This window comes from Anabrus simplex, chromosome 1, assembly GCF_040414725.1.
Source record: "Anabrus simplex isolate iqAnaSimp1 chromosome 1, ASM4041472v1, whole genome shotgun sequence".
Lineage (NCBI taxonomy): Eukaryota > Metazoa > Arthropoda > Insecta > Orthoptera > Tettigoniidae > Anabrus > Anabrus simplex.
In genome coordinates this window covers 619710073-619734778 of record NC_090265.1, presented here as the reverse complement: position 1 = coordinate 619734778, position 24706 = coordinate 619710073, and the positions used below count along the sequence as shown (strand labels likewise).

Sequence of the window (24706 nt, the reverse complement as noted above, 5' to 3'; positions counted from 1 at the left end):
CGGCACTTGATGGGGTAGAGTGGTTAGCTGTACGTCCGGCCGCCTTTGCCCCCAGGAATTAACCTGGTACTCATTTTTGGTGTAGGTTGAGTGAACCTCAGGGCCATGTGCACCTCCGGAAGTGGAAATCTTGTTTCTTAAATTTTATGACTTCCTGACGGGGATTCGAACCCACGTCCTTCCGAGCGAACCTAGCACGCAAGGCAGCCCGTTTACTGTATAGTAGTGAATCAAAATCTCAAAAATCTATTACTACCACACTTAAGTTGGTAAACTGTCAACCTTTACCTATCTGTCGAAATTCGCTCAGAGAGCATAACAAATTTACCATTTTGTAGCTGTATTATTTTTCAGTTTCCGTGTACGGGGGAGCAGTCGTTGCCCACCCCCCCTCCCCAACTTTGTGGAGAACACATCACATTTTATTCAATTTTAGCCGACTGAATCAAGGAATTATAGGAATAATTCCCCCACTATATTATCACAAAAGGAAGTACTTTTTGTTTTTGTACATTTTTGCCCCCTACTTATAATTTCCAATCGCCGCTACTGCCTACAATACCAGCCTTTGTTCCTTCCTTCCATTAATTGCGGACAGGATCGAGTTAGGCTTAGGTCACATTTACAGCTTTTATGGCTTCAAGGCTCTTTATATAATATCACCATTCTCTCATACTACTATCAAGGGTCGCCTAACCACAAGAAAAAATAAGAGTATACCTGAGTGAAAAGGTCATTATTTAGATATTATCAGCAAAATTATCCGCACTGGCGTACAGTTTGTATCCGCCAAGACACTAACTTCGCGGATATTCGCGGGCTCTACCTATAGCAAGTATGTCAAACAATGGCCTTCAGCTTGTCCTCTATGACGAGATCTCCGCTGGACCCTGATGTAACAGACGTCCGCCACTGATAAGAGCTTATCGCTCGCTCTATCCGTACAGCAGCTGAAGTTTGCGGGGCGACCCACTGGCATTCTGTCTCTTGTATATTAATGCTTGACCACCATTGGGACTCAGTAACATTTTAAGACCTGAGTCATCACCAAGAAGGATAAACAAGGTACAGTCAAATCTCCGTTCCTCGAATTTTCAGTTTCTCGAAGTAACTTACATTTCCTGGTCATCTGTCCTCTTCTTTGGGTGCCTTTGTATCTCTATTACTCAAAGTTCGATTTGACGAATTTCTCAATTTCTCGAAACAAACGTTTCTTCCTTAAAAGCTGAAAATATCTGTAACTCGAATTTTGTACAATTTTAACAGTGCAATACAGCATTTAAATGTTGTGTGTCATTGTTCCTTAACATACTACGCTTCAACTTCCGGGCCGACCTTTATGTTTATATAGCGGCTTATCCTGTCTATCCCTGGTGCACTGGCCATAGCAGTTGAAGCTGCAAGAACCCTTTCCTGTACCAGCTTTTTCTCTGTTCTTCCATCCTAGATGCAGTATCAGTATCCGATGATCAGGAATGCAGCGACTTGGGAATACAAGATAATCTTTGAATACTAATATTTTATATGAATTTTAAAGAGATTTAGCTTGTTTGACTTCCCTTTGATTTAATAGTGATTTTGTAGGGTTTTGTCAGAGTATTGTGTAGCTTATCAGTGTTTAGAGACTTACAGTAAGGATGTCTTATTTATATTTGTGAGTAAAAAGCAAAAAAGCAAAGTCATCTCCGTACAGACCATGAAGGCCTTTGGAGGGGTGGAAGTTAAAGGCTTCCACTATCCGTAACCTCGACACTTCCTGGCGTAGAGCGGTTAACTCTACGTCCAACCGCCTTTGCCCCCAGGAATTAACCTGGTACTCATTTTTGGTATAGGCGGAGTGAACCTCAGGGCCATATGCAACTCCGGAAGTTGAAATCTCGTTTCTTCCTCACGGGAAATCGAACCCTCGTCCTTCCGGGTGAACCGAGTGAACCTTTACACCCTCGGCCAGGCAGCCCCTTATATTATGAGTACCATATGCAAATATACGTTTAACTATTGTTGTCATGGCCGTGTATAACATTCGTACAGGTTATGTTTTGTTGCACAATTGATTTCGATGTTTTTTAAATTTACTTTTTAATATTTATTTGATAAGTACTCGCGTGATCAGTTCTTATTCAATTGTATTACAAAACTACGGAGAAGTTATTAAAGTATCGAATTTTTTTGCTTATTGCTTTACGTCGCACCGACACAGATAGGTCTTATGGCGACGATGGAATAGGAAAGGCCTAGGAGTTGGAAGGAAGCGGCCGTGGCCTTAATTAAGGTACAGCCCCAGCATTTGCCTGGTGTGAAGATAGGAAATCACGGGAAACCATTTTCAGGCCTGGCGGCAGTGTGATTCTAACCCACTATCTCCCGGATGCAAGCTCACAGCCGCGTGCCACTGACCGCACGGCCAACTCGCCCGGTAGTATCGAAATTAAGAATAATTACTATACAATATAACCTTGCGCTGAAGTGCCCTATTCGACGTGTTCATAGTCTCACCACCTAAATTTATATCTTGAATAACAAGACACTTTTTTTACCGTGTAAATGTTCGAAGATCTCGTAGCACGTGTTTTAAGTTCAATTGATTAACTTCCTCTTAAGTTTATGGACGGTGCATAGATCAAGGTAGAATACTTAAATAGGGAGAGACCAATGGACACAGAACAAACTTCCAAAATTAGGTATTCTTTTTGTGAACGTTATTTTCGTGGAGAGAGAGGAAATGCTATACACTTAAGGTGCGCACATCCTGACCACTGCGTGACATCAAACACGCACATCGTGTCTTATGCAACCGAAAACACATACCGAACGCGTTGATACCCAGACAACTGGGAACGCTAACTTATTTGAAAACGAGCCTCAGGAATTCAAATGCCAATACTGTAGCCAGTTTTTTGGCGGTGAGAGGGGTGTATCCATCCATATTAGGCTTCGATCACATTGGAGGCACGCTTCTGCAAGTAATTTGGTGGCGCGCGCGTACGCAAGCTAGCGTGAACAGCAATGTGCTCACACTAAATGCAAGCAGGTGCAAGTTAATTATTGTGAACAGGTCATTCGAAATGGAGATGGCAGACGATGAGGACATTGTTTTGAAAAATGGTGTTTTAAAGTTTTTACTTTTGGTTGAGCAGGAAATCAGGGAAGAGTGGGTGAACGAGTATTTTTCGCACAGAGAAGAAGATGGAGAGTATGCACGAATATTCAACGATTTGCTTAGACAGCCTGATAAGTTTTTTGAATACTTCAGAATAATACCAAACACTTTCTACTATATACTGGACAAAATCACACCTAGAATAAGGAGGCAATCTAATTTCCGAAAGTGTGTGTCACCTGAAGAGCTCCAAAACACCACACTGTCACTGCTTCGATGGTCAGAAATAAACTGAGATCACGCAAGCTTGCGACTACAAACAAATATTTTTGTTTCGAAGTTGGGTCGGATCAAGCTTGCGCAAGCGTGCACTTGCTTGTGGCGGATAGTGTGAGCGGCGATGGACAAGTCACCTCTTGTTTCTCTCACTCTCCTGCAGATTTTGTTTATATGTGCACGCTTGCGCACGCGCGCGCCACCAAATTACTTGCACAAGCGTGCCTGCAATGTGATCGAAGCCTTAGTCGCTTTCATCCTGACCGATATCGCGAAAGATTGCTTCAAAATCACACGGCTAAGGTATCTAAAACAGATACATCAGCTTCAGTCACTAGCGAAAAATCTCATTCCTAGCTACGACGGATGTATATCAGGTCATTCATCTCTAAAGTACAAACAAGAAATTCGTGTTCGGAAATTAAAATTTAAACAAATCATCGACGATCACCACTATAATACATCGGTTCGAGATTATGCACCATATTCCTGTTCACGTCTAATAACGTCCTGCCTGGTCCCAAACACCAAGCAAGCAAATTTTACGAGGCTAGGAAGAAACGCTGCTTAGCCCAAAGCGAAAAACACCATAGTCACTCGCCAAATCCACAAATGAACGTGCCCTCGAAAAAAAAGACGAAACAAATGTAACTAAAAACTAACTCAATACCAGTTCTAGAACCAGCGACGGAGGGCAGTGAGACGGGACTGATTGATATGTCACTCAGGGCTGACCAGCCGCTAGACAGCAGCACGATCGGTAAGTCGAACTGGAGCAAATGCCGCTTATTCTTCTTTTAATTAAACATCGAACATTACAGGCTCTTCGCCCTAATTACAGCAAGAATAGCTCGTCAAATTAAAGCTTAACTTAGTCTTTACCACTATAAAGGCGACAATAATAGTATCGGAAGGTTTACCACTAATCTCTCATAATTATGACATTTACCGTCCGTGGTCGCATTATACTTCTATGAACGTAAGCCTCAAAGGGAAATCTAAGCTGTGGGTCAGAAACAAGCCACATTCGTAATTCGTTATTGTCTTCTTCTTCTTGTCCGTTTCACCCTCTTTGGGGTACGATAGATCTATCAATGGTTAGTGAGTCGTGTTTTCCTGTCCTCCCAGTACTTTTTCATTCTTTCAGATCTTGCCTTCCTCTCTTCTTCACCGAGCTCGATAGCTGCAGTCGCTTAAGTGCGGCCAGTATCCAGTAATCGGAAGATGGTGAGTTCTAGCCTCACTGTCGGCAGCCCTGAAGATTGTTTTCCGTGGTTTCCCATTTTCACACCAGGCAAATGCTGGGGCTGTACCTTAATTAAGGCCACGGCCGCTTCCTTCCAATTCCTAGGTCTTTCCTATCCCATCGTCGCCATAAGACCTATCTGTGTCGATGCGACGTAAAGCAAATAGCAAGCAAATCTCTCTTCTTCAGAAATTCTGTATAGTCGTTTGGGCTTCACCCTGTCCTGAAACCTCTTTATTTTATCTTTGGTTATTTTCTTTGCAGATCCATCTACAAGCATCTCTTCTGTAATTTGGAATTCTCGTAGGTCCTTCTCAGTTTCCTTAAACCAGTTCGGCTTCGTTTTCTTATTACGGAAATAGTCGAAGATTCTTTTAGTTATCCTTTTCGGATTCATTCTTAGGATGTGGCCATAGAAGTCAATTCTCCTTTTCCTTGTTGTGTCGGAAATCCTTTCTGATTTCCTATACAGGGTTTCATTGCTGATGTGTGAAATTTCGTTATTGCCATTATTATTATTATTATTATTATTATTATTATTATTATTATTATTATTATTATTATTATTATTATTACTATTATTTGGTTACTATCATTTGTCAATACAATAACATTATGATTATTATTACAGGTGTTAAATATTTAGTTATGTTTCTCATTAATATGTTCAATATCGTCCCTTCATAATACGGTCAACTTTTATTATTATTATTATTATTATTATTATTATTATTATTATTATTATTATTATTATTATTATTATGGATTCCATTTACATCCGTATCATCTGTCATGATTTACCATTCCAACATACGTTAATTCATGTGGACATCAACCTGTATGATCTCTGGGGACGTAATCCTTCATTAACTTAACATGCAGCTTTTATCTAACACGTATATCAAAGGGGTGCGATCTCGGACCCTCCGCAATTCAGTCTTTCTCTGCCTGAGTCCCACGGGCTGATATTTTCCATTACCCGGACGCTAATAATTCTCTGTATTTCATCGCAGATCCATTTATTATTTCATCGCAGATTCACTTTAATATTTCACCGTAGCTTTTTTGTGACTACGCCTGACATGGATATCTCTCTGTCCTCATATCTCAGAGAGAGTAATTACTCATTTATCATTCACAGAGTTCACGACTGATTTTAGACGACGTAGTACGATACCATTTAATTCATTAGCTGCCTGTTATTTCTCGTTTCACCAATTTCACTTGATTATCTGTTAGAGGTGATCCGCCACGAATCAACGTCGGTTTGATTATTTATTGCCATAAATCATAACCAATATGGACTCGGAAAATTTACGTGGTCTCAAACTACTGTTATAGAACAATAGAACAATTTTCTCAACATTTATATTCAGATTCATTTTATGATGTGCGACATGAGTGACAAGCCCTGAGAATTATAATTCTCGATAATTATAATAGTTTCTTTTATACATCGCGTATTTCCTTGATCATTTGTAATAGTCACGAAATGTCGGATCAGACAAATACATTCAATAATATTTATATTTGTGGTACTATCTAGCGGAACTATACTTACACGAAACCTGCAGGTTTGTGAAGGGAGCAGGTATATCTAAGTGGGAATGAAGGAAAAACATGGTAGCAAAAGATCTTAGAGGTCGACGCTAATTAGGAACTCATATTTAGAGGCTCCAAGAAGGAAACAAGATGAAGATACACTATAATTCCAAACATGACAAATAATTTCTACGTACTTAGGTAAATACACCCGTGATATAAATATTTAATTTAGTCAGTCACACCGATAGTATGAATAACTAAAACCAATTTCTGATAACCCGTACGAAGAACGGGTACTTCTGCTAGTACTAAATAAGTCATGAATCCGAGAAGCGGTCTATATGTTACGTTAAGTAACCCTCATTAATCTGCATATTTTCCATCTTAGTGCGATAACATACCCACATAAAAATCAAATTTTGGTACTCATCTCTGTATAGAATTCTTATAGCTTTGCGAATGAGAGACTCAAGGCCCATCTTCGCCTTTGGCCGGTAATCCTGTTGGCAGTCAAGAAATGGAATTCAATTTGGCGCTCACACACATACCACACATCTTAACTAATATTTTACTAAGAATTATACATTATTATATTCAACGGTGCCTAAGATCTATTACACTTTCACTAATTTTCTTCGTTCCTTGCCCGAACCATGGAACCTTGCTACTCACGACGAAGTATTGTCTCATGAAACCCGGCGCGATGCGCGATTGTCAAATTCGGCGCTCCCGAATATTATTTAGGCCGACTAGTGTTCGCAGCGCTTACTCGGATTTCGTTATACAACGACGACTCATGTGTCACCTTCCAATTTACAATAGCAGGCCGGGCACAAAGCCTTATAAAACTGCTGTCGGCAACTGCTGATAATTGAAGTTATTTACACTGAATTTTTATGATATAAGAATCATTGTCACGTTAATTTGTATTTAAACACTGTTATTATCAAAAATATAATTGTTCGTCTTTGAATGTACAATCACTACTTTAACTGCGGCGCTGACAATATCACACGGAGCAACAGAGCTTCGACTTACAGCTCTTCTGATCTGATATGGTTTGATTAGTTGATTGGTTGTTCCAGTCCATCGTATTTATAGATGTTGGGTCCTCCGTTCAGTTCACTAGAGGTCAACCCCGAGGGAGTGGGGGTGGTTTCCTGAAATCGGTATTTGTAAGCCGATTTGAATGTCATAAATTATGCCACTGAACGGTCTGATCATAAACACTCACACGTAGTAATATCATCCAAATGCGATCGTCGATTAAGAAGATATTAATGGATTTCTGTCCTCTACATTTCGCGCGCTGAACGGCGTCCCTGTCGGCTTGGTGTAGTCCTGACCAATAGCAATCCAGTGGGGATTAATTCCTAGAAACTGTTGTTGTTGTTGCTAGTTGCTTTACGTCGCACCGACACAGATAGGTCTTATGGCGACGACGGGACAGGGAAGGGCTAGGAGTGGGAAGGAAGCGGCCGTGGCCTTAATTAAGGTACAGTCCCAGCATTTGCCTGGTGTGAAAATGGAAAACCACGGAAAACCATTTTCAGGGCTGCCGACAGTGGGGAATTCCTAGAAACTGATACCTTAATTCATCAAACTTATTATCAATCAATGTGAAGATTATCTCCTAAAATTCTCACCTTTGAAATTTTGTAGTTTTAATATTTTAATGATAATTAATTTAGAAGATGGGAGAAGTTCACCTTTTGCTTATTCACGCTGGCGTTCCTGTGGTTGACCAAGAATTTTGTAATTGGCCAAAATTGAAGCGGTTCTTTTAAATATTTCCCATCGTTAACTTGACAACAAACATGCCTGTAGGCTCTGGAAATTTTATTGCGACATTTCTGAAAACCTGTGTCGTACTACGAATGGCCTTGTTCAGAAATAACAGCCTCTACTTCCTGGTATCAATTAGCTCCTCCGTGGCGAATTTTCCCTTTTCCATTTTCGTAACTCGTAGAGTGGATATTTCGTATACATTGTTCCGATAAGCCTCTCGTCTTGCCAAACCTTGCGACATCGAAATAACCCAGCCATTGTTTCTAAATAAGCTCGCTGGCTCCAAGTTGTCCCAAGTATACTGACAGGTGTCGCAATAATTCCGCCAGATACAGCTTCTAATATGTATTCCAATATATCACTATTCTATTAATTTACATATTTTGCATCAAATTATGAGGAGATGACTCATCTTCCACGGGTACAATGTACTGTATTTGTTTCTAGTTTTTCCGGATAATTCGTACTTTCGATAATCCGGACCAGTTACGGTCCCACTTAATCCGGATAAACAAGGTTCTTGTGTACACTGAAAAGATCACGGACACAATGCGCAAAAGAAGGCTGAAATTCTGCGGACACCTAGTGAGAATGGATGACAAACGACGGACCAAGAAGATCTCCAAATACATCATGGGGTTAAAGGCCACCTCCAAGTGAATAGAAGAGGTCAAGATGAGATGCAGAAGACGTTGAAACTATACAACAGGTGATCCACAACAGGAGAGAGCACAGAAGACGAGTCGACAGTCTAAAATCATTTCAAGAGATGTCACTATAACGGAGGCACGAATGGATCATTTACGAAGAGGAGAGAAAGGTGAGAAGCGAAAGAATGATGAGGTTTCGGAAGAGAAGAAAAGAAATACCAAGAAGCCTTAAGTTCGGTCCATAGTTGGCCAATTTCGAAAACAAAATACTAATAATAATACACAACAATGGATGGAAGTCATCAAATTTGGCATGAAGTCAGCCTTTCTGCAGCCTTTGCACGAGTTTGATCGGAAAAGGTGAAGACAGCGGTCAAGGAAAGCAGATTCTGAAATATTTTAACAAAACTAATGGCAATGGATTAAAAACGGATGGGATAGGGAATTTTAAATGATGGAGCCTGATAAAAGTTGATAATGCCAATGCTTAACTCAGCACCAGGCCACTAATACAGATCACATCTTGTGGATGGTAAAGTTCTGATTCCTGAATATTAGTAGAAGCTAACGTTAATTCCACTTAATTTTGTCATCTACTCTATACTTCAGTAATTATTATCCAATCCTTTTTCGTCATCTATTCCATCCTGCAGTTGAAAAAATTCAGAATACCTAAATAGCACTGGGTAACGGTAGCGTGTCAGTACTTGTCTCCTGTGGTCAAGGATTTCAGCTCAGTCGGTAGGCATCCTTGAGGATAAATACTATATATTTCTTCTGGCTTCTTCAGATCAATATCATTCGAACTCACGTTTAACACGCTAGTTTATTATTAGTAACTTACTGAGAATTTCGATGCCATTGTCTCTCTATAAAATTCTTTGTTAATTGATTGTTTCCCATTTTTGAAGATGACAAGCCAGCTGCTGTTACTTCTACTGCTTGGTCTCCTAAGCTGCGACCTATCTGTTGAGGATCATTGCGAGGATGGAATCTCGAAGAGGGTCGGCGTGTCTATCACCAGCCGCAGGAACTTGACCGGCCACCAGCTGATTAAGGTAGGAATATACATATATTACTCTCTCCTGGCACAAGTCTCATCATCAAATAGAAGATACATAAGTACTAGGGAAAGATTTCATCATCTGTACCACCGACACGAATCATTATAAACACACTAAGAACTCATAAGGACAGGACATTGCTCGTTGAATATCAAACTGGGTCCATCATAAAGATGTGAAATATACGAGTTGATTCACAAGATATGACACATGACGTCTTACAGCCCGTTTCCATCAACCCTGTAACACATTTTTCCTGTTATGTTTCATGACACTAATAAATTGCAAATTTGTTCTACGAGCACCTCAAACACACAACAGATCTGCAAGTGATTGCAAAATTAGCTTATAGTGATCCTTCATAAGAGGAACGTGGCATATTTTTGAAGCTTAAAGCATGACTATAGTGTACAATACTAGACAAGTGTCGGGGTTGACATTACTTGTATGGAGTGAGGACGTGTCAAGGTTTCATTGTTGGAACTGCTGGCAGGTTATTTTGAGACAATGGATTATCCACCAACAATTGACGAACGTCATATTGCAGGACATGTCAAAGAACAGTTGTTACATGAAGACGTTGCTGTTGACGAAATTTGGGCTTGTAATGGATGAGAACGTATCTTACTGTGACAATGATAACGAAAGCTTTGATTTCGGTGATAGCTACCATAAATCTATGGATAATGGTAGAGATATCAAATGAGTGTTCATGAATTTCTGACCGTACCGTTCGAATTTTTGACATTGGATGTAAAGACCGAGATAGACAGCGTTTCATAAGAAAGGCTGTGGCCCCTCTGACGGTCCTCAGTAAAGTTAAGTGGAGATGGTGAACATTCTTAAAATGTTTTGAAAAGAACTCCAAGATGAGTATTTTACAAATAGTGATATTTTTCTTGCAACTTTCGGTAGACGAAAGGTCAAAGCAGGATAAACTTCAAATTATCAAAAGAAGTCTATGACCTAGGATTACTGACAACAGACTGAAGCTAGTTAAGCTGATGCTCTTTTTTTTTAGCTTGCATTAGTAGAAATATCTGGGATGTGCCCCAACCATTATCATATAGAAGAGATAAGAAAATGCTTTGTTAACAAATAAAATAAATCTAAATGAATATAAATAATAAACAAACAAGCCCTTCCAAAGAAAAGCGTAATTTGTCTCAGGGACATTGCGTTACCAGCCAATAGCATTACACTTTTCCCCTGCTGTCATTACCACAAACGAAGGAAACAATGTCGGGGTGTGAATGGCAGAAATCGTTAATGTAGTGTTGGTCACAGGCTTCTCTGTACAGGGGCCGAATAACTCTACATTTGGCTCCTTAAAATAACAGTCATTGTCATCATAGTAATCACCACCACCTCTGTTCAAGGCGTTAGAATATGTTTCTGTTGGAGAGACGAATATGGTGGGCATGGAACCTACTGATTCTGACTACGATTTCTTGATGGTTAAATGGTTTTCTGTCCCAGTAATCAGTCTGGATCATCCAGAAACATTCCATTGTACGTGGATAATTTCACGTGTCCATTACTCTAATCATGATATGACAATGACGGTTGAATTGTCCAAATCACAGGCAGTTTGGTGAGTCATCTGCCTGCTATTTACGGTCCAACTGAAAGGGTTCTCAAGCTCCGCCAATTGTTCGTAATAATGACACGTATATCTCGTAGAAAGATTATCGCTCATGGAACACTCCTTCCAAACCTCGTGCATTTCCTTTCCCCTGCTCATTCCTGACGGCTATTAATAAAAGATATATGAATAGTTACTGAAGAAACATCGAACGAAACTTTAATCCTTTGCACTCCTTCCATCGATGTGGTTATTTATCGATTTTCACAGTTACCGAATGTCTTTATGTCAATCAGAGGATATTCGTGAGATTATCATTATATTGTAAGATTGCTTTCTTTCTCTAGCTCGAGATGCTTCGCAGTTCTGGTGCTGATATCGCAAAGGAGAGTGTACCATGGGAAATAGATATCGAACAAGGAGAGATGAAGTGCTCTGGCCAGGCTACGAAATATTTATCCATCTTCATTGCAGGTAATAATTCATATTTATCTCAGTTTACTTACGTGACATAATAATTGATGGAAAATGTTCGACAATTTATCCTAGATTTAGGTTCAGTTCCACGATGAACCAATAGGGTCATCTTTTTATAATTACTGAGCAAAAGTCATTTATCATCGCATGCCACAGTACGCTTCTACAAACAGTCACATAGGAAGTTGTTTGCTGATACTGAGTCTTCGCTGGGTTTGATTGAGTTGTGGTCAGTTTACACAGATTTTATATGGTGTATCGAGTTCATAGAGATGCTTAGCAAACCGCTGCTTAGACAAAACCAAGTCATGGGACAAATCAATGATATTCCATGATTCTTTGCAACACGTTCGGAACATGGATTGGATAATCAAATTCCTTCCGAATGACCACTGGTCCCATTAACTCTCTGTGTCACACTGTACATAGGTCTGATCAGGAAATCCTGCTACGGTAATAAAGTAGACTGTACAGCCAGCGACTCTACGCCAAGTGTTGAGCGGCGGAAATTAATCTGACCTCCCAAGGGTGTCAAGGGTTTAGAGCGTAGAAGCTCCCTTATCAAGGCGACGGCCTTTAAGTGAACGAAATGTAACTGAATACCATCACGTAGCGTCCGTTCTCCACCGAAGCGGCTACAAAAGCACACATAATGTCTGTTCTCCAGGTCTGGGGCTATTACCGACAGCGTCTGTACTTCATGTTAAGGGCGGCTGACTATACACCAGAGAAGGTAAACGGAAACTACTACGGTAACCACTTTCCCAGGACATCACTATGGTGAGAAATTATCAAATAACGGTCTCGAGTCCCGAGCAGCCCTTGAATGGGCAAGGGGTGCGAAAAATCTCCCGGCTCACAGTGGTGCAGTCCAAACTATGATTTGCTACGTGGAACGGGAGAAGTTCGTTCATGGTCGGCAAACTGGACAACATTTTAAACGAAATGAAGATGCTCAGGGTCAACATGCTTGGGATAAGCGAACAGAGATGATATCGTAGATGCACCCTGAAAGAGCTGGAGGAATCCTGTACTTTTCTGGAAGTTTAGAAGATAATAACACCACCGCAGCCTCAATGGCTCAGACGGTAGTGCGTCGGCCCCTCACCACTGGATACCGTGATTCAAATCCCAGTCACTCCATGTGAGATTTGTGCTTGAAAAAGCGGAGGCGGGACAGGTCTTTTTTCCGGGTACTCCGGTTTTCTCTGCCATCTTTCATTCCAGCAACACTCTCCATTCTCATTTCGTAGCATCTATCAGTCATTAATAAATTACATTCGGAGTGGCGACCCCATCGTACTTATAGCCTATATCTGATTCATTCTTTACATCCCTGACCCGGTCAATGACTGGAAAACAGGTTGTAGGTTTCCATTTTCAACATCACCGCAGTGGAGTAGCCATAACAAGTCGCAAATAACATTTAAAAAACACGTTTCCAGCTTTGAACCTATATCTGAATTATGCCTTTACAGTTTAATGGTGACCCTTTTCAGATAAATGGAATATAGGTGTACGCTTATACAGCTCACAGAAAGTATGATAATGAAGTGGGAAACTTCTACCATGAATAATATCCTCAGTGAATAAGGAATAGCAGTACAATAATAATGAGAGAGTTGAATGCTAAAACAGGAAAAGGGCTTTAATTGGTGGTACATTGGGGACTTGAACAATTTAATGACTACGGAGGGAGGATTCACCAGTTTTTCCAAGAGATGGAATGGTTATCAGAAATGCTTGGTTACAAATTCCAGGAAGACGATTATACACCTAGACATATCCGAGAGATGATGCAGAAAAGGATGTAATAAGAGGAAAAAGCCAAACTGAGTTATACTCATTAATTAGAGATTCAGGAATTTCATGCAGAAGGCAACAACTTATCCGGGCCACAATCTATTGGTGGATAACGAATTTTTAGTGCTGAAGCTCATTCCTAACTGTAATATGAAAACCTAATTACAACCTGTTTTCCAGTCATTGACCGGGTCAGGATGTAATGAATGAGTCAGATATAGGCTGTTAGTACGATGGGGTCGCCACTCCCAAAGTGATTTATTAATGACTGATAGATGCTATGAAAAGAGAATGGAGAGTGATTCTGGAATGAGAGATGACAGGGAAAACCGGAGTACCCGGAGAAAAACCTGTCCCGCCTCCGCTTTGTCCAGCACAAATCTCACATGAAGTGAGCGGGATTTGAACCAGGGTATCCAGCGGTGAGAGGCCGACGCGCTGCCTTTTGAGCCACTGTAATAAACTGTAATAAAACTGGCTGACAAATAAACTAAAGATACGGTTGTTCTAGAATTGAACCCAGAACTTGAGAAAGTAGTTTACAACAGTCATCTACACGTTGAAGCAAACTGAAAACAAATTAGGTATACCACCCCACTGTTGGAAAGAAATATCCTCAACAAAATAGTGAGGTAAGGAAACAAAAATGGACGACAAATAATATCCTGGACCTGATGGAATAACATAGGAATTTCAGAAATTATAGAACTCAGTAACTTAATTTACAACGTCAAATTAAGAACTAGATAAGAACATCTGTATTGAAGAAAAGTTCCAAAAAATACAAAGGTTCGCTGACGAACACGGCACTTTTATTTATATCTGTGAAACATTAAAAGAACCAACCGGTGGAGGTAGAAAGAAGAAATCTATTGTGTTGGAAGACAAAACAGGAAAATAGGTCATAAACATGTCTGATAAACTGGAAGTATCGAAGATCCGTTAAGTAATGTGCGACATGCTGCAGATGGAAGACCGGCGTGTTCTGAAGGATCTACAATTTTAAAATCAGAAGTACTTCATGCAATATAATTTCTAAATGACAGAAAGCTGTGTGACGGGATTAATTACCGGCTGAGACCCTGAAACTCATCTATGAAGATAGTGCTAATAATTTTGTAAAACTTGTCAATGCCTAAGAAGTAACATTCCAAACGATTTATTGACTAAAATTTTTTCCGAGAGTAGTTCACATTTCACGATAAAATAATAAAAATGCGATTAAAAATATTGATCAAACACAGTTTGGATTGAAACAGTTTTTGGTACTCGTGAAGCTCTTTTCAGGTTAACAGTCCATCTATCGAAATGCTAAGATGTTTTTGCCTGCTTCGTATACTATGAAAATTTTTTTTGACAGAGTCAGACATAAGGAATTCATTAAGCTGTTACGTGGCACTTCCGCATCAGAGTCATCGAGACAGCCAATACTGGGAAAGCAAAAAACTGTACAGACGAAGGAGTAACAAATCATCAGGATATTCGTCGAGCAGTCAGACAAGGATGTGTGCTGTACCCTTTACCTGTACTCCGATGTTGGTTTCAAGTAAACATTAGTAGATAGGGAAGTGGGAGTACGTGTCAATAAGAAATAATAAGAACACTGCGATATACAGATGATATGGTATTCCTTAGGCCCGGTTTCACAGTTTGAGTTTAAGCCGAAGCTTTAGTAAGCCACGCATGCCGCTTAAGCAAGGCTTACTCTTTGGCTTAAACACTACGAGTTTCACAGTAGGGGGACCATGTGAAGCTTTACTAAGCTGAACATCTCCGAAGTTGGTAATGCTTGCGCATGCGCAATGATTCAATTCTCATCTTTGTTTACATCCGTAGCCTATGATTGATTGACTTGTAGGTTATACATCGTTTATCAGCCAAGATAATTTAGAAAAATGAACGGAAGATGTGATTCCAATAATAGTAACAAAAATAAAGTTTAAAAAAGGTCACTTGCCCGTCCTGCTGACACGTATTACCACTACAGTCTAAAATGGCCATAACTTCTGAACCATTCATGCAAATAATGTCCTGACAAGGTTATTGTAATCCTTATAAAATACTGGAGGAGGTCAAACAATTTATTTCGAAGAGGAATTCGAGGATAATATCGAAATATTTATTTAATGTTAAGTAGTTATATTTTTTACCGCTGAGTATAGCATAAAATCGCTTCTAGAGGGCAAACGGTTGGAAATAGGTATATACCATCGCGGACTTTTTTGTAGAGGTTTCTATGCTCTACAATTGGTACGCTTACACTTGGGGTCTATCGTTGATGGTTCACGCAGCGTAAGCCAAGAAAGCAAGTGACCGACCGACATTTTTGTCTCTTTTACTGTATATCGGAACACGGAAACTGTATTATTTCACGAGCCTCGAAATATATTCAGAAATATAAGTTATTTAATATTAATGTTATTGGTTTTACGTCCCACTAACTATGAATTTGAGCACCTTCACCACAGGACTGAGACAGGATCGAACCTGCCAAGTTGGGCTATAAGAAGGCCAGCACTCTATCATCTGAACTGAATCCTTAGCTTAAACCTCAGATTCATACAGCTTAAGCCAGTCACAGATAAGCTCGGCTTACCACTTTCACTCCCCACTGTGAAACTCGTCCAGAGTTTAAGCTCCCACTTAAGCCCGCTCCAAGGCTTAAGCGTATACTGTGAAAGCGGGCCTTAGTGAGATTATTGAGAGCTTACAGCTATTTTTAGACAATCTGAATGAAACTGGTGAAGAAATTAGCTTGAACAAAAATGCTAAAAAAAATTTTATGATTTTCAACAAGTTAAAGAACATACGAGATTGCTACATTTTTGTTGTTGCAGGATTCAATCGAAAAAATGTAGGTACCTTGGCTGCTGGATTACTGACGCCCTAAATCCCACATAGGGAAATAAAGGCTCATATAGAAAAAGCTAAACATCATTTAACGGAATGATTTCTTTTTGTACATCATGCTCTCAATTTAAAACTCCGACAGCGCGTGGTAAAATACTATGTGCGACCCATTCTGTTCTATGGTGTCGTGGCAAGCGTTCTCAAGCAGCATAGAGTTAATAAGTTCAAAGCCTTCGAAGGTGACTACCCAGAAGAATATTTCAAATCTCCTGGTTACAACACGTAAGCAAAGAACAGGTTTTACAACAGGCACACAGTAGTACATTCTGATACGTGCCAGCCTTCTCTCTGTAGCTTCCTTCCGTATTTCCTGCAAGGAACTAGTAAGTCAGCTGGTAGCATAGTAATGGCATCTCCCCTCTATTGTTCTTTTCGTCTCGTTTCTCTTGGATCTTCTCGAAAGCGTAACCACAACGTTCCCAAAAGTCTAGAACTTCATCACCGGGAATATGAAATAGGTTCGCCGCAAACGTTAAGTCAGTGAGTGAAGGCGATTTGAACAGCAGCACTGCAGGCTGTCTTCAGAGTTGGTGTTGTGGGTGCCCTACCGGAGTCTGTGTCCGAGTATCGTCGTTGTGGAGTGTTGTTGGAGTACGGAGTGGAGAACTGTGTGTGGACTGCCTGGGATTTCTGAGTACTGTAAGTGTATCGATGCGGAGTCAGTTTGTGGAACAGCTGGCATGAGTAAAGTTGGAGTAGTGTTAATTGCCATTGTGAGGAGTACTGTAGTGTTGAGTTGTTGCTGTTATCTGATCGCTGTTTAGTTGTCACTATTGAGTATTTCACTGTGTGGAGTGGCTACTTGAAATAACTGCGAGTAAATAGGGTTGCGTGTGTCTATTGTATGAGTTACCCCAATTATTTGAAATCGAGCCAAGGACAGTTGTCTTGCATTGTAATTGTTAAGAGAATGTGTGTTCGAAACTGTCTGCGTGAAGCTGCTGTGATGAACGACCGGTAGTGCGAGTTAAGTGAAATTGAGACCTTTGAGTCGTGACTACCGCCCATCTCAGCTAATACCAGTGAGCTGGACTACTTACTGTGAGGAGACAAGAGACTTTGTAAATAGCCGCTAATAAAAAAGATGCTGCCATTCATTTTCCGATATCATTGTGTGTATTTTTATTTGTGTACCAATTGGGTATTGCTACATTAAATTAATCGGTAAAACATACAGTGTTTTATTCGTAACACTATCAAAAGCAGAACGATAGCCTTGTTAGGCAAAATACTCCATGGTGAAAAGTTCAAGTTTCTGCAACTTATTTAATTTTTTTTCCATGTTCTTAACGTCACACCGACACAGATAGGTCTTATGGCGACGATGGGACAAGAAATATCCAGGAATGGGAAAGAAGTGGCCGTTGCCTTAAAAGTACAGCCCCAGCATTAGCCTGGTGTGAAAATGGGAAGCCACGGAAAACCATCTTCAGGGCTGCCGACAGTGGGGCTCGAACCCACTATCTCCCGGATGCAAGCTCACAGCTGTGCGCCTCTAACCACATGGCCAACTCGCCCGGTATTTAAAATTATTTAAAAGAGCAAAACAATATTAAAGACTAGACAAGTATACAGAGAACTGAACAACTGTACCGTGTCTGGCTCAATGGCTAAATGGTTATCGTACTGACCTTCCGTCACAGGAGTCCCGGGTTCGATTCCCGGCAGGGTTGGAAATTTTAACCACAATTGGTTAACTTCGCTGCCACGGGGGCTGGGTGTATGTGTCGTCTTCATCGTCATTTCATCCTTATCATGACGCGCAGGTCGCCTACGGGTATCAAATAAAGAGACCTGCATATGGCGAGCTGAACTTGTCCTCGGACACTCCCGGCACTAAAAGCCATACGCCATTTCATTTCATTTCATTTCATTTAATTTCAACTGTACTGTGTTGCAGAAGGCCGAAAAGCATTAGCCGTGATGAAATTAAATGAAATGGCGTATGGCTTTTAGTTAGTGCGGGGAGTGTCCGAGGACAAGTTCGGCTCGCCCGTATACATACATCCAGCCCCCGTGGCAGCGAAGTTAACCAATGGTGGTTAAAATTTCCAACCCTGCCGGGAATCGAACCCGGGACACCTGTGACCAAAGGCCAGCACGCTAACCATTTAGCCATGGAGCCGGACATTAGCCGTGATATTGGCAAACGTCCGGAAGACTGGGAATGGTACATAGAAGAAGATAACACACAAGATTCCACTGGTTTCCCTTCACTGTGCAACATTTAGGATATTTGAATGTAATTGAAATCGCACGTTAATAGGTTGGTACCGAGCAAGTGGCAACGCGGGTTGGCTTACGTAGCATCAGCTTGCATTCGGGAGATACCGGGTTCGAGTCCCACAATCGGCACCCCTGAAGATGGTTTTCCGTTTTTTCCCATTTTCACACCAGCCAAATGCTGGACTGTACCTAATGAAGGCTGCGGTCACATCCTTCCCATTCCTAACCCTTTCCTATCCCATGGTCACCACAAGACCTATCTGTGTCGGTGCGACGTAAAGCAAATCGTAAAAAAATAAAAATAATAATGAATTGGTACTCGTGGACTGTATGAAGTTACTTTATGAGATTTTGATACTTTATGTAGAGTCAGTCAGTCAGTCAGTCAGGTCAGGTCAGTCAGTCAGTTAGTTAGTTTCTGTAGAGCTGCTGGTGTTTTTAGGAGTAACATGTTTGTACCATCCTTTGTGTCGTCTATGGCAACCGGATGCTAATACACTGCTGTGCAAAACTTAAAAACTGAAGTAACTTTCGCAATTTGTGTCACTGCCAAGTAACAGCTCGATGAAACTTGAACCATACATAGGAAGAACTGCTACGGCAACTGAAAGGAATATGCTATGAGACGAACAGAAATGACACTTATCCAGACACACTTAATTACACGTCACTGTGACTCGTGATGGTCCCTTGGACATCACAAAAGAAGGGACATGGCTCCTAAAAGGCTGTGTGATCACCTCGGCCAGCGATGTATGCTCTGCAACGTGTTCGCATGCTGGCCACAAGATTGGTAATGAGTTCATGTGGTAGGGCGTTCCATTCCTCCAACTGCTGGATGGTCGTTGGTGCATGTGGACGTGCTGCAGTACATCTGTCCAATATGTCCCACACGCGCTCGATGGGATTTAAGTCGGAGGAACGGGCAGGCCAGTCCGTTCCACGAGCTCCTCCACCTGTGCTGTTCGATGAGGTCGTGCACTGTCAACCATAAAAGTGAAGTCAGGGCCGAATTCACCCCTGAAAAGACGCCCTTGGGGATGGAGTACACCACCAAAATAACGTTGACCGGTGAGTGTACCCCGTTCACAGACTTTGAGGTCGGTACGCATATGCAACAATATGCCTTCCCACACCATAACACTTGGACCACCAAAATTTTCATGTTCGACAATATTCCTGGGTGCATTACGTGTTCCCACATCTCGCCAGTTTAGGGTGCGTCTAGAATCACTACTCAGACTGAATCTGCCCTCATCTGAGAAGAGCACGTGACCCCACTTCTCGTCGGTCCACACCTGATGCTCTTGGCACCATCGCAAACGGTGCCGGCGATGTGCGGGTAGTCGGGCAAACAAATCACACTGATGCAGTCGCCGTGCTACTGTGTAGCGTGAGATTGGGTGCCTTGCAGTCCTGTTCAATGTGGTTGAAATTGCACCCGGTGTTTGACGGGAGTCTCTTCTTGTCTGTTACACTATGTAGCGGTCATCTGCTGCTGTAATTGAACATGCTCGACCCCCTCCTCTCCTTCGGGCAGCAGTGCCTGTGGTTCGGATTGCTCTCCATGCACGTGAAACAATGCTGTGAGCAATACCAAACCCCTGAACCACACACGTCACATTCCGTCCTCTTCCAGTTTCCCGATGATTCTTTCCCGTGTGAAGTCATCCAGATGTTGTCTCCCGGTCATGTTGTAATGCACAGCGCTCCGTAACAGCTAGCCGATTGACTCACACTGTTTTGTCTCGTTGATAGGTTATGTTGCTTTATCTATCTCGTCCTTAGTTTTGCACAGCAGTGTGTAAGTGCTTACGAAGATGCATAACTGAAATATTTTTGGTAGATTACAAATATATTCTCTCATTATTCTCGAAGAAGATGTGTTTGTTTTGCGGGTCTGATAGAATATATAATCAAAACTAATAAAAAATCTCTTAATACTCGTAAATACACTCAATATCTGTAAAATAACTCTCATCTCAGGTATTTCTGAGTTTCCTCGAGTACCCGTGAAACAGCTTGCTGTTTTGTCCAGGTTATTTCAATGCTAGGTGTTCTTCTCAAAGCTGAAAATACTGCCTTAGGATCAAACCGGGATTCGAATCTCGGCCAACTTGGTGCAAATCACACATTGAACTAAATATTTGTGATACTCTTGTTCTCGTTAGTGCTTTACTGCCCCAAATTCCCGTTCATTGTGGTTGAAATTGCACCCGGTGTTTGACGGGAGTCTCTTCTTGTCCAAATAGCTATTTCCACTTCTGTAACATCTTCAGTTTTTGAGATATAAGTATTCCCGTAAAAATAATTCAACCTCTTCATCAATCCTTCGCCCACCTGAGTGTACGTGGACATGGCCCAGTTTTACAGTCTAGTGCCCTTCCTGACGCCAACACTATCTGCAGGGATGTATTCACTATTGCGAGTTTCTGTAGTGATTGATTATGTGTAGATGAAGAAATATGTATTAAGACGAGCGCAAAAACCAAATCCTCGAGCTAGACAAACTGATCATATGCAGTTAATTTCCACTTCGACCAGGAATAGAGCCCTGAGCGCTCTGAGCCGAAGGTAACTACGCTGACCTTTCATCCAAGCAACCAGACAGATCCATGTAATACTGCTGTAATTCGAATGCTACGCTTGTTACTAACATTCTATAAAAGACTAGCAGTTACCCGCGGCTTCGCTCGCGTGGATTTTGTATTTGGATAAAAGCGATCGTTCCTCGGTAATATACTATGACATTATCTGAAAATCCCTATATAAAAACTCACCTAAATTGAGTACAGTTAACCCGAAAATTCCTTGTAAACCACGTTTGTGGTATTGGTTTTTGGGACTAAGATCACCAAGCGACATAAAACTGAACATGTGAGAAACAGTCTTCACTTAAGTCGGAAGGAAAAACATGTTTCTTTATTTTTTGAAGGAGATTCCAAATAGCTATTTCCACTTCTGTAACATCTTCAGTTTTTGAGATATAAGTATTCCCGTAAAAATAATTCAACCTCTTCATCAATCCTTCGCCCACCTGAGTGGATTTTACGGAAACAAAAATATAGGCTATATGTCCCTTTATTTTTAAAGGAGATTCAAAATACCAATTTTCACGCCTGTGACGTCTTTAGTTTTTAAGATATAAGTATCCTCATAAAAACAATTCAACCCTTTTACATTTCCTTTCACCCCCGTTAAGCGCCTTTTCCGAATACAAAAAAATACATGTCCCTGTACTTTTAAAGGAATTCCCAAATACCATGTTTCTTGTCTGTAAAATGTTAAGTTTTCGACGTATACTGTAGATATATCGGTACTCAATTTAAAAATTCACCAGCTTTCTTCAATTCTTTTCAGCCCCTGTAGTGGATTTTCCGAAAAAAATTTATCTTTATTTTTAAAGGAGATTTTTAATACAAGTTTTCACGTCTATAACATCTTCCGTTTTTTGAGATATAAGTATCCTCGTAAAAAGAGTTCAACTTCTTCTTCACTTCATCCTAACCCCCTCCCCTGTTAAGTGAACTTTACCAAAACAAAAATTATGTGTTTCTATTTTTGAAGGAGATTCAAAATACCAACTTTTACGTCTGTAACATCTTCACTTTTTGAGATGTAAGTATCCCCATAAACAGAACTCAACACCTTCTTTACTTATCTTCACACACCCCCCCCTTTAAGTCGACTTTCCGAAAACAAAATGTATGTGCTTCTTTAGAGAAGATTCCACGTATGTAACATATTTAGATTTTTATATACAAACATCTTCATAGAAATAATTCAACTAATTTTTCAATTCTTTCGCTCCCCCCCCCCCCCCAACTTAAGTGGATTTTTCGAAAGCAAAGAAATACGTGTTTCGTAATTTTTAAAGGAGATTCCAAAGGCAAATTTTTTACATCTGTAAACTTTTAAGTTTTTGAGATAGATATACTCATTTAAATAATTCACCCCAAATTTCACGCCCCTTATAGACGGAATATCCGAAACTCCTCCCTTGGTGAGTACCTGCACTCTGATAAAAAAAATCCCCAAAATTTCACTTCTTTGTGTCCAGTAGTTTTGAGTCGGCGGTGATGAATCAGTCATGACATGTTATTTTATATACAGGCCTAGATAAGATTTATATATTCGATTACATTCTTCAATCACCAATACCGTTGTTCATTTCTTCACTTAAAAACTGTCTTATTGACATTTTGAGGTACATTTTAAAACTGTAATCATGAGTGATTGCGAGGTCTTTCCCTTGAAAGAAGTAATATCACAAAATATGTTTTACTATAGCTCCATCCCAACTTGGCGACGACTACGAATTTCATCCCCTGGTGGGCCGCTACAAGCTACACAAAACTGCTCAGACCTGGACAGAAGCGTTCAATATTTGCCAGCAGGAAGGCGCACATCTAGCAGTCATTAATTCGGACATAGAAGCACAAGTGTTGAAGGACATGCTTATCCGAAATGAAAAGCCTACAGCTTACGTGGGCGTCAACGACATCGTCGCTGAAGGAAAATTCGTCACAATATTTGGTAAGAATCTTTGTACTGTGACTAACAGTTAAGGCACTGGCTTCAGTGTGTCTGGGAATAGGTCAGGTTGTTGTTTAACTAAAACTCTGACCTCTATATTCCATTAAATGAAATCCATTGTAAATAACTGGTAGAGTTTTTGTTCTACATGTAGAGAGAAATATTTGACTGAAATGTGCCAAAATTATGAGATCCCGAAGGTATGGTCATGTGATACGTTTTACAAAATAGTTGTAGGCCTAATATTTCATCTCCGACCTATTCTACATATAAATAATTTGAACGTATGTTTAAGATTTCAGCAATGAAATGTGGTAATTATATAACACATTCTATATACGATAATACTCGTATTAGTTCAATAAAAATAAATAAATAAATAAATAAATAAATAAATAAATAAATAAATAAATAAATAAATAAATAAATAAATAAATAATAACTGAAATGTGGAAGAGAAAACTAGCCTATCATATTACGACATCCAGGTCAAAAAGATGAAATTTCCTTAAAAAACAATAATACTGTGTTTTTCAGTTAATATTTGTATTACCGATTGTTAAGAGATAGAGAGCTCTATTTTCAAGTTTCAGCAAATGTTGCAGTTCAGTGTCTCTTCAACTATCTTTGGAATTCTTGGGTTGGCTAGTGTTTCTCCAATCTATGTATTTTCCAACAAGTTTTTTCTGAGTCTATATCAGTAGTCAAACACTTGCTATATAAACTCCTGCTACCTTCTTACGACTCATCTTAAATGTATGCAGTCATCTCAATGAGGCACGAAAATTCTAATACCGAGTCTGGTCAGAAGTTCACTTGCTCTTGTGTATGGTGTAGGATGACTATTCTCCACGCTGCTGCAACTAATGGAGTTAAGTCCATATCTCCTACTTTGAATACATATACGACCTGGAATACACGCATTCTCGCTACAATTTTAATTGATTTCCGCACGTCGAATTTAATACTGACAGAGTAAAATATAACTCTTTGGCAATGCTTTGTTAATTTACTCGGAATTAAAAATATCTCCTTAAGACAAAATTACCATCTCCTTGGCGTCTCCAAAAAGGTTAAAATAATTATTGGAGAACCGTTAATTGTATTATTACTGTTAATATACATACATCATTATAGACCGTTATGCCTTCCAGCGTTCAGTCTGCAAACTTCTGTGAATTTACTACATGTTGCAAATAGAGGATTGTGGCGACTAGTGCTTATTTTTTGCTAGTTGCTTCACGTCGCACCGACACAGATAGGTCTTAAGGCGACGATGAAACAGGAAAGACCTAGGAATGGGAAGGAAGCGGCCGTGTCCTTAATTAAGGTACAGCCCCAGTATTTGCCTGGTATAAAAATAGGAAACCACGGAAAATCATTTTAAGGGCTGCGGACAGTGGGGTTCGAACCCGCTATCTCCCGAATACTGGATACTGGACGCACTTAAGCGACTGCAGCTATCGAGCTCGGTGCAACTAGTGCTGTGGCCTCATTGTC

General features: G+C 40.4%; 1 protein-coding gene across 1 annotated transcript in view; it reads left to right on the top strand.

Moving 5' to 3' along the window:
• The first annotated feature begins 1026 nt into the window (after positions 1–1026).
• Positions 1027–24706, top strand: part of LOC136871110 (hemolymph lipopolysaccharide-binding protein-like) — a 31986-nt gene continuing 8306 nt past the window's right edge. Inside the window, exons 1-4 of the mRNA XM_067144960.2 lie at positions 1027–1065; positions 9517–9663; positions 11602–11728; positions 22961–23206. Of these exons, the coding sequence (XP_067001061.2) occupies positions 9517–9663; positions 11602–11728; positions 22961–23206 (520 nt within the window). The 5' untranslated portion in view covers positions 1027–1065. The remainder of the gene's footprint in view (positions 1066–9516; positions 9664–11601; positions 11729–22960; positions 23207–24706) is intronic.